The following is a 15,440-nucleotide window of genomic DNA, read 5'->3' as shown; positions in this document are numbered from 1 at the left end:
AGTTGCGCACTGTGAATACTTTTTGGATCCTCAGTAATGCCACTGAACTGAACCAGTGCATGCTTCTCAAGCTATTTTCTTAGTGTACAGATGTTGAGTTAATTAACTAATAAAACAGAATGAGCTAATGTCATACTGGATTCAGGTTGGATGAATAATGTTGCCTAATTTTTTTAAACGCTTGTATTTCAAAACTGTTGAAACTCAGTGTTTCTATGAGCCTGGTTCTGCTTGAGGTTTCTTCCTCTAAAGGGAGTTTTTCCTCTCCACTGTTGCCTAAAGCTTGCTCAAATGGGATTGTTGGGTTTTCTGTATCATTTTTTGTATAATTATTCTCTGTAAGCTCTTAAACCTTGCACTGTAAAGTGCCTTGAGATAGCCTCTGTTGTGAATTGGCACTATACAAATAAAACTGAATTGAATTGAATTGATGTTACTGTGAGTTAGGGTGATACAGTATTGCAGTGGTACTAACTGGGCCTTGGCTTCTCTGTATTCCTCTGTCTCAGAGTCTTCATCTTCGGAGTAGATTCCAGAGTCTTTCCCTGCTCTAAGTAGTCCTCTGGCAGCCAGCAGACCTGCTGCATTACCATATCCAGTGTACTTGATGAACCTTGAAACTGAATAGAGAACATGTTATTTTTAATATGGCAAAATTTTAGCACATAAACAGAGTTTGTAGTGTCAACAAAAGCAGGAGCTAATCCAGTTCAAATATTTAAATGATCCTTCATTAAGTGACTGTACTAGTCTTACAGTCATGTTTTTATCTACAGTATGGACAGCTTCAGAAATGTTCACAAAAAAAGGCACAGTCCATATTAAAATTATATTTTAATGACGTTATGTTGAAGTAATCAAATTTTGAGCTCTTTGGGATCACAAGCATCATTCTGGGACAATTTATCTCTCTATAAGAGGTCACTGATTTTAATGCTTTTGAGTGGGCTTAAGTCATCTTACATATTTAATACATCCTCAACAAATGCGATTGTCTATGTCAAACTTGGATTTTTAGAGTGATGTACAAAAATGGACATGAGCAAACATATACAGTATTTCTCTTACCACTTTCTTTGCAGAGAACAAAGAGGAATTCTGCAGCACAGTCCTTGACATCAGTATCAATGTGTGTCATAAGGCGGACTAGTTTGTTCCTCAGAGCACTTCCTACCTCTGGCCTGGTCTTTACATCACGCAGTGGAGGCAGCACCTAAACACATACTTAAAATTTAAAACCCATCAAAATACAAAGCTTACAATTTATTTCTTCAATAGGGATTTTATAGTATTTGCCCAAGACCAGTACTGACCTTTGATCTGAGGAACTTCCTGGTCTCTCTGTGAATACGAGCGCTTTCAGTCAGCAAATTCAGTGATGGGATGAGGGTCTCTTTCAACTTGTGTCCCTGAGAGTTATAAAAACAAGTTATATATATATATATATATATATATATATATATATATATATATATATATATATATATAGTTTTCTAATAAATACAAATAAACAGCTGGAGTGCAGTAGCAACTAAATTGGTTTTAATAATATATGGTGGTAATAACAAACTACCTTATTAACTTAACTATCAACTTTATTTAAGATTGATTTATTTAAGAGATGACCAAAGTCAACTAAAGGCCATGTTGGTTTTCCAAGAATTGGATTTAATTGAATAAATGCTGCCTTGAACAAACTTTATACTAAGTTTGTAATTTAACATACAGTTGCAAGAAAAAGTGTGTGAACCCTTTGGGATTACGTGGAGTTTTGCATGAATTGGTCATAAAATGTGCTCCGATCTTCATCTAACTCACAACAGGGTGGATACTTTTTCCACCCTGCACTGTGAATGTTTACATATTATGTTCAATAAAAACATGAAAACATATAATGTTTGTTTACTATTATTTTCAGCAGACTCTGTTTTTGTATTGTTGTGAGTTAGATGAAGATCGCATGCATATTGATTTTCAGTTTTCTTGTTTTACTTAATATGATAATTCACTTATTGTAATAGTACTGTAAGTACTGTAAGTGGATGTTTTTGGCGCACACCAAACACTGCACATCACCAAAAAGACACACATATTAATATATATTAAAATAATATTGAAACTATAGAAAAAATGTAAGGGATAAAGCATAAGAACAGAATATGTCTTTGTCTGTGGAACTTGCAAAGGTTAAAGGCAGACATTGGCAATATACAGATAGGTGCTGTAATTGAGCAATTGAACAAGACAGAACTAGAGCTCAAGAGTGGAGAAGGAGAAGGTGTGCTGTCTGAGATAAGATACAAGAGATAAGAGATAAATCTTTATTGATCCCACAGTGGGGAAATTGTTATGACAGCTACAAAACGACAGTAAAGTGCAAAAGAATGAAAAATAGAAAGTGTCAAATGCGCAAAAATGTAATATATTAGACATTTACATGATGAGACAGATTAATAATAAACATGTATGTGTACTGTTTGAGTTTGTTAGACTGTTGAGTTGTACAGTCTAACATCAGGGGGTACGAAGGACCTGTGGTATCGCTCCTTCCTACACTAAGGGTGGATCAGTAGTGAGCATACTGTCACTGTGACAGTATGCTCACTTGTGGGAGTGAGAGCTGGTTCGCAGCACAATGTGAGATTATTTATTCTGTTTGTTTTTTTTATTTATTTCATTGTATATATGGCACAGACTGGTTGGCACCTTAATCTCGTTGTATGATGTCGCAATGACAATAAAGTTTATCTTTATCAGTCGTCCACTGAAGAAGCTGCAAAGAGCTTCCACTGTCTGATGCAGTGGATAAGACGTATTGTCCATAATGGATGTCAGCTTGGCCGACATCCTCCTCTCACCCACCTCCTCCACATAGTCCAGTGGAAAGCCTAGAACAGAACTGGTCCTGACCAGCTTATTCCGTCTTTTCCTGTCCCTGTCTGTGCTGCCTGCACCCCAGCAGACCACAGCATAAGGAATTGCAGAGGCTACCACAGAGTCAAAAAAAGTCCTTAGCAGGGGCATGCGCACTCCAAAGGACCTTAGTCTCTTCAGAAGATGAAGGCAACTTTGGCCCTTCTTGTACAGGGCATCAGTGTTATTAGTTCAGTCGAGATGGCTTATGTGAACACACAGGTACTTAAAACTGTCCACTATCTCAATGTTTGAGCCCTGGCTCACCGGTGTGTGCTGTGGTGTCCTCCTCCAGAAGTCAATTATTATCTCCTTCGTCTTACTGGTGTTTAAGCACAGGTGGTTGCTCTCACACCAGTCCACAAAGTTCATTATGACTAACCTGTACTCCAGCTCAAGAGCACAAGCAAAGCATGTACAGGAGCATTCTCCAACCCTTGGTGCGTTGCCTTTTTACGCTGCTGAGCTTGAGACACGACCCGGGAAGTTTCGCAAGCCACATAGCCAGAGAAGAAAAGAAAAATTAAAACGTACTGCTGTAGATTCATCAGTTGAGACTGCTCCAGACATCCCTTTGGGCTTTCAGTTACCTACCAATATAAGTGAAATGCAGCAGAATGATCCGACTTTGTCCCCCTGTTTATTGAGTGCTAGGGAGACAGGGCTAGAGGCTGAGCCTGCTAACAGAGGAATACTTTCTGCAGAATGGGATTCTTTATCATCAGCAGGGCCAGACAAAGCAGCTAGTGGTTCCTCAAGAAGCCCAAGATATAATACTTAACTTGGGACATTCTATTCCTTGGGCTGGCCACCTGGGGAAACATAAGACCACTGCTCGAATTAGACATTCGAGCAGAGCATTTTCACTGGCCAGGCTTGCGCACAGATGTTGCTCAGTTCTGTAAGAGCTGCCCTTAGTGTCAGAAGACTATTGCTAGAGTCACGTCCTGAGCTCCATTACATCCTCTCCCAATTATTAATACGCCTTTTGAATGCCTGGGGATGGACATTGTTGGTCCAGTGGAGAAAACCAAAGCAGAAAATCGCTACATGCTGGTTATCACAGATTATGCTACTAAATACCCAGAAGTGTTCCCATTAAAATCTGTTAAAACAAAAGCTGTGGCATTCTCATTAGTTCAGTTCTTTTCAAGAGTGGGTTTTCCCCATAAAATCTTGACAGACCAAGGCATTGTTCTCCTGTTCTATGCAATTTGCTTTCCAGTCAGAACTAACCCAAGTAGCCGGGTCCTGCGAGAGACTGGGGTCAGGAATTTGAAGCTAGGGGGCAACCTGTTTAACCACCTGTCTTCATGCCGCAACCTGTCTCTATCTAGGCCCAGTGTCAGAGAAAAACTATTCAGACATTGCCATGGTTCCCAGAGAGTATCTCATTGCCCATACTACTGCGCCATTGATCTCCTGCCAAGCACCATGCCACCACGTGGTCGTCTCTACTCCCTGTCTGCTCTGCAATGCAGAAGAATTAGGACAATGCATTAGCTGCATAACTCATTCGTCTATCTTCCTCTCCGGCCAGTGCGGTGTGTTTCTTTGTGGGGAACACAATAAGACAGGCGGTTGAGACCCTGTATTTACTTTTGTGGAATTAATCAGATAACCATCAAGAACTGGTACCCGCTACGCCTCATCACTTCCTCATTTAAATTGGTCCAGGGAGCTTCACCAAGCTTGACCTTCACAATGCCTATAACGTATTCAGAATCAGTGAAGGCGATGAGTGGAAGACCGCCTTCAACACTCCTGCCGGACTCTACAAGTACCTGGTTATGCCATTGGGATGGCCCAGAAGTTGCAAAAGGATCGGCGTCTAGAGAGCTGGCTGCTGTCTGGAGAGCCGCTGTGCAGAAGGTCCGGTGGCAGCACCCGGAGAGCCAGCTGCAGTCTCCCATCTGGAGATTGGAGAGGAGGTAGCGACAAGCAGCAGCAGGAAAAGGTGCAGCAGGAGCAGCAGCTGCAACAGGAACAGCAGGAGCAGCAGCTGCGACGACTGAAGCCGGGACCAGGGAGGATGCAGATCTGGGGGCCTGGGGGGCTCCCGGTGTCCAACGTGAGCATTGGCATTTGCTAGGAATGGTGTCCTCCAGAATTCCAACCTGCAGAGCAAGGCGGGTTCCCCAGTACGGGGACTACTGTACTACAACTATCCATTGTCCATCTGCAAAGGCATGCTCGCCTCTTCATACAAAAGGAACTGCTAACGTTAGCCTACTACCACCTACTACATTCTCTTTTTTTAGCCTGTCTACAAAGGCATTCAAATCCCAAGAAACCTTGTTTTGTGTGCCTTTCTACATCTGTCAGAAAAGGCGACAGATTTCAGTATAAAGTGAAGAATTTCTGGCCGAGGGGATCAGACGCCATGCATGTCTACAGCCAGGTCCTATTCAAAGAGATCCCAAGTAAATTTAAAAATTGCATTGAATTACATTTGTTGTGCCACCCTTGGCTGTAACAACTTCTGTTAACTATTTGTGACTGTAACTGGCAATGAGACTGTCACATTGCTGTGAAGAAATTTGGACCCACTCTTCTTGGCAGAATTGTTAAATTTAGCTGCATTTGAGGGATGTTGGCCTGTTTAAGTTCATGCCACAGCATCTCAATCAGATTTGAGCCTGGATTTTGATTTAAGAGTATGTTAGGGGTGAATCTGTTGTTGTTTTGTATCATTATCCTGCTGCATAACCCAAGTGCGCTTGAGCATGAGGTCACAAACTGATTCTCCTTTGCAAACCAGCCCCACATAATCACACTACCACCACCATGTTTGACTGTTGTTATGATTTTCTTTTCATGACATGCTGTGTTATTTGTACACCAGATGTAACAGGACACACCTTCTAAAAAAGTCAACTTTTTCTCATCAGTCAGAATATTTGCCCAAAAGTAGTTTTTTGGCAAATTATGTTTTGTGTTCTTTTTAGTCAGCAGTGACATTAACCTTGAAACTCTCCCATGAGTAGTTTTTGTGCTCTTGGAGTAAACATAAGAAAAATACCTACTAAAAATATCTGTTAGCTATTCTTAGCTGCCAGTAAGAAATCACTAAAAGGAAAATGGCTACAGACCAATCCTCCAACAAAGACAGACTGGATAGATGATTATGGTTGTTCATAGGATTGAGAGAATAGCATTTTTGTTTAATTTACAGTTTGACAAATATTTATGATACTGGGAAAATTGATTGTATATACTGTATAAGTCCTTACAAGGTGATCACTAATCTTTCATTGGATAGTCTATCAATCAGTATAATGTTTGCATACATGTAGGGGTGTTTGTTTTACTATATTCAACAGTATTATTTTCCATTTCTCACAGATTCCAATCTAGAAAAAAAAAATGTTTTAAGTGCAAAAAGGGATTTCTTTCCACTGTTGCCTAGTCTATGCTCAACGGATTTGTAGGTTTTCTCTACTTGTAAAGTCTTAACCTTAGCCTTACCTTGTAAAGGGCCTTGAGATGCTTTTTGTTTTGATTTGGCTCTCTATAAAAAAACTTAATTGGATTTTATTATAGTAATGGAAGTGATTATCCCAGACACAGAGTGTTGTCTCACCTGGTCAAGTCTTTTCTCCATGAAATTCAGCAGCATGTTGACAGCATCCATGTTGACCCCCATGTACTCAATAGAACTTTGTTGCACCTTGGGCATCAACAGTACATCCAAACAAGGCAGAGGGATGTTGCCTAACAAGTTAACTGTATGGCTGAGAAAAAAATAATGAGAGATGATGAGGACATTAGAATCATGGAAGAGAAATGTCTGTAAAGTAATCAATGAAGAGAAAAACAATTTATTTAAAGAGTCCACTTTCCTACCTGTGAAATTCCTCAGTCCGCTCCTCTCCATCTGCATGGCTCATCAGACAACGTCTCAGTATGGCTCCCAAATGTCTGTACCCAGCTGCCTCCTCCTTCACACAGACTTTCTACACTTAATTACAGTATATTGAAGTACACTTTGCACTTGGTTGTAATAGGCAGAGACACCAGCAACTTTCTGTGGTTTCTGACAATGAAAACAAGTAACTGTTTCACATTGTTCACCATTACTTACATTTTCAAACAACACAAACACATGATCATTATGGATTTCATAGAATGTCTCTTAATTTTCAAGAATAGAAAGTAACTTATTAAACACTAACTTCCAAGTATTACTGTGCTAAAAGTAAGCAATTTCATTCTCCTCTGTCAGTAAATCAGTCTAATGCTTTGGACTACACTAAATAGGAGGTAAATAAAACACAGGGAAGACCACACAGCTGTAGAGTGCATATAAATATTAATGTATACTACTTTTTATGTCATCATTCCGGTCATAAGGTATCCCGCTGGCATAATAAGCTGGCCAAAGGAGGAGATGGAAGCCACTGACCAAGACAAGGAAGCTCCTTACAATGCATTGAGGGTTTCACCCCAAATCCAGCACCCTGAGACTGTATGCTAAGCAGAAGGAAGGAGGACAAGGATTAGTGAGTGTCAAAGCCACTATCCAGGATATAACAACTAAGTTCCTTGAATACATCAGAAAGATGGCCCCAACTGATGGTGTGCTTAGTGAATACCTCAGGCAGCAGGCTCCAGAGGAGCAAGGGAAGGAAGAGGAGGACAAACCCCTGTGCGGTATGTACCACCGGCAGAAAGAAATGGCTGATGTCGACAAATCCTACCAGTGGCTGGACAAGGCTGGACTGAAAGACAGCACAGAGGCACTAATCCTAGCAGCACAGGAGCAGGCTCTGAGTACAAGATCGATAGAGTAAACTGGTAATGTTTACTGTTAATGCCAACCAACCCGACATAGTAGTGGTGGACAAAAAGGAGAACAAGGCTGTAGTGATAGATGTAGCAATCCCAAGTGATAGCAACATCAGAAAGAAGGATTACGAGAAGATAGAGAAGTACCAAGGGCTGAAAGAAGAGTTGGAAAAGAACACTGGGGGCTGTAACTCCCAAACTGGGAGAGTGGCTCCAGCAGATCCCAGGAACAACATTTGAGATCTCTGTCCAGAAGAGTGCAGTCCTAGATACAGCTAAGATACTGCGCAGGACCCTCAAGTTCCCAGGCCTCTGGTAGAGGACCCGAACTTGAAGGAATAAGACCGCTCCAAGGAAGGAGCGAGTGGGGAATTTTTTTTATATATATTGTGACAAGCCTCTGAGTGAACCACTCTTTTTTTATCATAAAACAACAGACACACACACATATATATATATATATACTTCAAGTATTAAAAATATGCAGAAAAGTATGCAGAAAATATCCCGTTATATTATTAAATCATTAGATTTTTATTCCTTGTGCATTAATAGAAGGCAGTCGTTTACTGTCATGATAATGTCATTGTCAATGATTATTTTCTCACAAAATCATTTAAGCTGGTAAGTGTGAAATTATAATCATCTATTTTGATACCATGGTAGAGGTCTACCATGAAACCAGTATACCACTGCAACTCTAATCTTGGCAAGATATATGAAGATATATGAAATTAGTGATTTAGCAAAAAGTGCACAAAAGTGCAATGTTATACTACCATTTGTCTACAGTATTCATAACTAGCAGTATAACAGTCCTAACATGTAAATCAGTACCTCATCAACCTTGCGTCTAGTTGGGTTAAATGTGATGTTGAAAAGTATTTTCAGTACTTCCATGGCTAGTTCTGTTTGTTGCCGACTTAGCTGAGGTATTTCTTCAGGTGGGATACCTTCTAACCCTGGCCTGGCCATCTCCAATGTATCTGGCCAACACAGACCTAGTGTGGCATCCAAATAGTTGCCTAGAGTACACACAGGACAAGAAGTTCACAACATATCATACATTACAATACATTCCTCACTTGTAAATAATTTTATATGGCCTCTTCACATATTTATATGACTTTCTGACATTTCAGTGGTTACAGATATTGATGATGTTATCTGTAACAAATCTAGAGAACTACTACACAGGAAAAACTGTTTCACAAAAGGTTACCTAACAGACTGATGCCATGAAGCTCCTTAGCCAGCTGTGCCCTGATGTCCACTCTCAGGGCAGTCAGCAGGAAGGTGAGGCGTAAGTTAAAGAAACGCACCTGGAGAGAGAGAGAAGATGTATGGAGACTTATTAACTCTCTTTAGTCGCAGTTAGACTGGATAGCAAACCCCTAAACCTATTTAGTACCAACTGTAAGTTTTTAAGTGAGTTTTTATGATTTTGCCTTTAAGATAAGATAAGATAAGATAGACTTTATTTATCCCACGTTGGGGAAATTCTTTTTCTACAGCAGCAAGGTGAGACAGTATAGAAGAATGGAAGAACAGTTTACAGTGGACAGCATCAGTATTAAAAAATAAATAAAATTAAAAATAAATTAAAAAATTTTAGAATCAAGTAACATTGATTACACACCACCACAATGTATTAATATTTAAAAATAAAACAATCAAGATTGAAATGTAGACTTACATTTTAGGGGTTTCAAGACAAATTTAATCAGTAATGAATTTATGATTCAACTTGCTTTGAGGACACAGTCCCCACAATAAAGTAACTTGCTGACATGCATACCTCATGGCTCCAGGTGGGATCATGACACTGCTTCAGCCTCTCTGCCAAACCTCTTATCAGCTGTAGATCTGCTGCTACCACCTGCCATCCATACATCCATCAATACATTTTATAGATTTGCATAAAACTAATACAATTTTTATAAATTAAGATTTTGTGTGAATACAGTTCACCACAAGTTTGTTCCGTTTAAAAAACGAATGTAATAATTGTGGGTTTACCTGTATGTACAGTATGAGGAGACACAGCCAACTAACCTGTCCCACCTCACTGTGTAGCAGGATGTTACAAATAGACTTAAGAGCTTCAACAATCACTTCCTGGTCAGGATTTTCTGAAGGAGGAGAGGCTTCCTTCACAACCTCACTGGATACGTCTTCTGTCTCCTCGCCTTCCCCTCTCTGGCTCTGCACTAGGAAAAGAAATAAGCCAAAGTTTACACCACATGTTTTCTATTAATGTAGCTACAAAGTCTACAAATGCACAGCAGTCACACAGCAAAGAAAAGGCAATGAGCTTAAAACATTTGGTGTTAAGAAATGTGGGTGCGAATTCGTTAATTGTGTCCTTTGGTTTATCAATAATAAATTGTTATTATTAATCATGTTTTTATTATTATTTCCAGATTATAACCACTTTATCTGAAGATAAATGAATGAGATTAAATGAAATGTTGCTAATAATCAAGCACAAAAAAACTGCATGAGAACTACTACTACTAGTTTAAAAGTTTAACAGGACATGGATCTGTACAAATAAACAAAAACTTTACGTAACAGTTTTACTTTTGACTTTCATTTCTTCTGTCAGATAAGCTTATCTTACCTTAAAGATCATTTTCAATATTGAAAAAACATCTGTATTGAGATGTTATTGTGTTTCCAGCCATTACTGAAAAGGTACTAAAATGTTTCATTTAGGATAGACAACCATGACTGCTAAAAATTATGTTCCTATGCAGCTAAACCATTCTTTTGCTCTTGTAGGGAACATTCTGATGCAAGATTTTTTTGAAGCAATAAAGCACCACTTCTATTCTTCTACTGAGTCACAATGAGATGGTTGGGGTGGATGGCAGATGTGCAATGCAGAGCACTGTAGCAGGACTATCCCACCACAGACCCAAGATTGACTCTAAAATCAACTTCATTGGTGTTGAGTTTAGGCAACTAAGAGTTTAGGCTCTTACCCCTCATCAGATGAGGGGTAAGAGCCATAGGCATAAGTGACATTTTGCGTGAAACTGAGATTTAGTATATCAAATATACACAGTATATAAAATGAAAACTCTTGGTGAGCTCTTCCAACTGACATACATGAATTCTTTACTAATTTACTGTTATTCCTCAAAAACCAAATAAATCAATTAGATTTCACTTCAATTTACTGATATAATGCCAAATCACAACAAAATGTATTTAAAGATCAGTAACTGCATATTGGAAACACATAGCACCAAAAACATGAATGATGATAGTAGAAATATAAAGCCAATGACAAGCTGTCCCCCAGCATGCAGGTCTACTTAGTAGCCTATTTGAGAGATAATGGCAGTTAAAGCCCTGTGTTAGAGTAAAAATGATTTACTCACTGATAATTATCTAATTCTCTTATTACATTTTTGTTTAATTATTGTTTCTTACTTCTTGTCATTATGAAGGATATTTGTTTTTGATGTTTAATCCTGTCAGCAACAGGAACATGTTATACTCTGCTGATGCTGCACACAGACATAAAACAGGACAGGTCAGAAAAAGGTCAGCATTCTCAGAGTTGACCAGTTCTTGTTGCTATACACCTATGAGCAGTGTTTTATCCTTATATGGAGTTCTTTTTCCTTGTAAAATGATCTTCCTTTAATCATACCAGCCCACATCTCTAACTTCAGGGTGTGTCTCATTTGTAATAAAAAGTTTGCACAAAGGGGGAACGGACGGAGTTGGAGATAGGAAATCCTGGGTGAAGCATTTATGATGCTAAGACCTCAGGCCGGCTCCCCTTGCAAGTAAAAAGGCCAAGTGTCCTTGTTGTGCTTTATGGTCTCCATCTCTTAGTGTATGAAACGTGTTGTGGTAATTTTGGACCCAACACCCTGACACTCACCTGTTTTAATGAGAGAATCACTGACATGATGTCAGTAGGTAGTTACTACTAAAGCTACTACTACAGTGCAATTCATTTGTTTACTCTTTATAATATTCTAGTGTACATGCAAATTGCCATCATAAAAACTGAGGCAGCAGACTTAAAAAAAATGAAATACTTGTGTCATTCTCCTTTTGGCCACGGCTGTATAGGAGCATTTTCAACCTAGCATAGAACCCTGTGGAACACCATAACTAACTTGCAGGTGCATAAAAGACTCATTAACAGAACATATTGGAATTTGTCTAATATTGTGTAAAGTTGGTCAAATGTCACTTATGCTACACTGGCTCTCACACCTTGATATGACAAACACATTATGGAAAATTTAAAAATTAGAAGACCCTACTGACTTTAATATTTGCTTTGTTTCATCACCTCAGCTTCTCTTCTCAGGCACTTATTCATTAAACTGTAAAGTCAATCAGTGTGGTCTGTCCCACCGGCAACGGCCCTCACTGATTTGCCCTGCGCTTCACTGACCCATCCATCCATCCATCCTGTTCTCCTCCTGACAAACTTTTGAGTATAAGTAGTTAGTGGCCATGTAATGTTCAGTGCAGTCACTAGATGTCAGCAAATGGTAATATCTACATATTGGTTAGTTTTTGCTGCTGTTGTTACCTATTACCTATAAAGTCTTATGTCAGTGGCAGGATTTACCTTGGCACTCCAAAGACTGACTGTAGGCAGGTGTGGCAGTACTGGCCATGGCGATGCCAGCATAGCGAGCAAGAGTGGACATTGCAGAGCAGCTGATGATGGGGTCTAGACAATGTTTGTCTCTGGACAAGACTCGAACTGTTTCCAGACAGGTGAGCTGACAAGAAGGCTGCAACTCCCTGTTCAAGAAACCAAGGACCAACTCTCCCAAACGCTGCATTACACAAAACATCAATTTAGTTTAAGGCAGCAATAACAGCAATTACAGCTATATTAGAATTTGTGTACTGCACGTGTTCGGTGTAAATTGCTGTGTAATTGTAATCACATTATATTGTGGACAATATGATATAGCACAGCCCAACTAAGGGTTCCCTTTGGTGCCTGAGTGGAATATCTGCACACTGTAAATTCTCATTCAGGAATTTTGTGGAACTGAATATTGAAGTATTTTTTAATTAAGTTAACCTAAATATTCTAATTTTATATTTTATTTTAGATAATTCATCTTAAAATGTCATGTTTTTATGGACAGAACTTATAAACATTAGTTGTTCTGACTTGAAGTTTTTTAACCAAAATTATGAGTTGAATTAATACTGTTCACTCAACTTGTCAACTCAAGTTGATAAAATAGAAAACAAATTATTAGTAGACTTCCCAGTATGCATGTATTTAGTGAATGCTCTTAAAATATTGTTCTAGAAAGAAAAAAGTAATCACGGAAACTTGCTATGTGTCTTTAATACATGTATATATTATATCGCAGTTGTTTATTTTTACACCAGCATAGACAATGTGAACCATGATAACAATTGGTGTTAAATTCAGTTCCTACCCCAGTACACAATTTATTAAAGCCACTTAATGCAGCAAAACATGATGATTTTGAATTCATTTTGGTACATTTTGGCACATTTTGGTTCAAACAGAAGGCAGAAGCCATGTTGGCTGCAGTACCATGGTTGTTTGACTAAGTTTGACAAGTTATATCTTGAAATTACCAAGTCAAATTGAATTCAAATTAATTTTGGAGGGTGTTTAAGTTAACAAAATTGTTTGCACAGCATACAATATTTAGTCAAGATAACATTCAGTTGTGTTAGAAATAAAAACCCATTTATTGACTTGGTGTAAAATTTGAAGACAACTTGTGTTTTTAAGTTGAAACAACAAATTTTACAGTGCAGAGTTGAAGGTGATGAAGGTTACTCTGGGATGAAAAAGGTTTTCATAATTTTTTGTTGGTTATTATAAAATATTTATTTACTATTAATATGCTGTCAACTGCATTAAATTGGAACACCCACTTTGACAGAGTAGTGCTCTATGCTCTATGACACCGCTTTTTAGCCACTTACAATGCATTCATTACATCCCTGCCCCAGACAGGTCATGTGACCCAAACAAAATGATGGTCTGGTGATATGACCCATGGGACCTAAATAACCCTGAAAGTGCTGACAATTATAGAACAGAGTGAGGTTAAATACCTGGACTCCCACCAGTCAGTTTGAACTGAATATTAGGGAATACCTGTCTTTCCTGTACTTCTTCTCTGCTGAATGTAAAGCACTGGTTCATCTGAAATATAAAAAAATAGAAGACACAAAGAAAGGTGAAGGTAAAGTAGACAAGCAGTAGCAGTGTAATGAGAGAGAGAGAGAGAGAGAGAGAGACACAAGGTAAACAGCATGGATCATGTAACAAAAATTGCCATTTGTTTAAAGGATGTGACTGACACTGTGTTAAAAAAAATTGCACTACAATCCAAATTCAAAATGTTGGACAGTGTTGTTTCCCCGGACCTGTCCTCCCCACAGTTGAAGAACTTGTGTGTTGCCAGGTAGAGGATGCTTCACATGCACAAGCAAAGGTGAATTTGACAACGGAAAGCAAAGATGAGTCCTACACCGTATATTAAGTTGCCACTAACATATTTTTGTTGTTTCATAATTCTAAACCAGCTCATGAGGATGTTCTATTATTATGTGTTAGGTTACGCTGACACATGGCTAGTTAGAAGTACTGCTGCGAAGGCTAAGCCTATTATACTGCAAACAAACACCCACTACTAAGAAAATACACACTCTGGAGCTGAAGTCACTACTTTCCAAGCTACTGATAAGAGTTGTAAGGTCCGCAGCCAAATCCCATTAAGCTGGGATCGAGCTGAGGGTACTAGTTGTCTTGATAAACTGTCTGCACATGTTCCATGGAATATAAGTGTCACAACCTGAACTACTTAAAATTACTTAAAATAACCATCCCTTCTGGTGACTGTGATAATTTAGCTAAGCTTTGCTGAAGCTCAATGCTAACCTGTTCAAAAGACAGTTTTCTAGTTGTTCGGGCTTTACATTTACTGGACACTTTTTTTTTAAAGCAACTTACAAGGCAAAGGCAGGGTAAGCATAGGGATGTTTTGCCTAAAGAACGCTGCTGGAGGTGGGCCATATCTAAAATTCAAACCCCAGTCTCTGACAAAGAGGTCAACAATTATTACCACTACACTATCCAGCTGCTTTAAGCTGTTTCATGTCTGGTACACCGTGACTGGACTTACTGGTGAAATGCACAGTGTGCAGTATCACACAGGTCCAGATAGAAACAGATACTCCAACCCGGAACGAACATTTGGAAAATGAATTTACAAGTTGTAGCATTGCTGATTGACAAGCTAAGAGTTCAAACTAACATGAACACAATGGTGGTGTTGATGATGCGGTACTCTAAATGTGTTTTGTCTCATCTGGAAGAACCTCCAAGTTATGTGAGGGTTATGTACTTGGATTTTTTTAAGTGCATACCATCCTACCACTCACCGTTAGAGAAAAATTAAAACTGTTTCTTGGACCACTGATTACCTCAGACCGTAATTCCCAAACTCAACACAATATACAGTGGTGCATGTTTGTCACACTTTAATGTGTCTGATCATCAAACTAATTTAATTATTAGTCAAAGATAACACAAGTAAACACATTTAAATGAAGGTTTTTATAATTAAGGGTAACAATTAATCATAAACTACATTGCCCTGTGTGTAAAGTGTTTGCCCCCTAAACCTAATAACTGGTTGGGCCACCATTAACAGCAACTGCAATCAAGCGTTTTCAATAACTTGCAATAA

The 15,440-nt window shown here is 38.8% G+C and overlaps 1 protein-coding gene across 1 annotated transcript in view; it reads right to left on the bottom strand.

Moving 5' to 3' along the window:
• The window catches only part of ric8a (RIC8 guanine nucleotide exchange factor A), a 32,679-nt gene that overhangs the window by 8,857 nt on the left and 8,382 nt on the right, over window positions 1-15,440 (bottom strand). The window contains exons 2-12 of the mRNA XM_026366674.1: window positions 13,844-13,891; window positions 12,308-12,521; window positions 9,757-9,911; window positions 9,500-9,580; window positions 8,924-9,023; window positions 8,539-8,726; window positions 6,760-6,854; window positions 6,497-6,647; window positions 1,314-1,409; window positions 1,069-1,213; window positions 476-620 (exon numbers count right to left, since the gene is read on the bottom strand). Coding sequence (XP_026222459.1) covers window positions 476-620; window positions 1,069-1,213; window positions 1,314-1,409; window positions 6,497-6,647; window positions 6,760-6,854; window positions 8,539-8,726; window positions 8,924-9,023; window positions 9,500-9,580; window positions 9,757-9,911; window positions 12,308-12,521; window positions 13,844-13,891 — 1,418 coding nt within the window. The remainder of the gene's footprint in view (window positions 1-475; window positions 621-1,068; window positions 1,214-1,313; window positions 1,410-6,496; window positions 6,648-6,759; window positions 6,855-8,538; window positions 8,727-8,923; window positions 9,024-9,499; window positions 9,581-9,756; window positions 9,912-12,307; window positions 12,522-13,843; window positions 13,892-15,440) is intronic.

Source organism: Anabas testudineus, chromosome 6 (assembly GCF_900324465.2).
Source record: "Anabas testudineus chromosome 6, fAnaTes1.2, whole genome shotgun sequence".
NCBI classification, from domain to species: domain Eukaryota; kingdom Metazoa; phylum Chordata; class Actinopteri; order Anabantiformes; family Anabantidae; genus Anabas; species Anabas testudineus.
The sequence above is the reverse complement of the archived record's forward strand: the minus strand, read 5'-3'. Positions and strand labels throughout refer to the sequence as shown.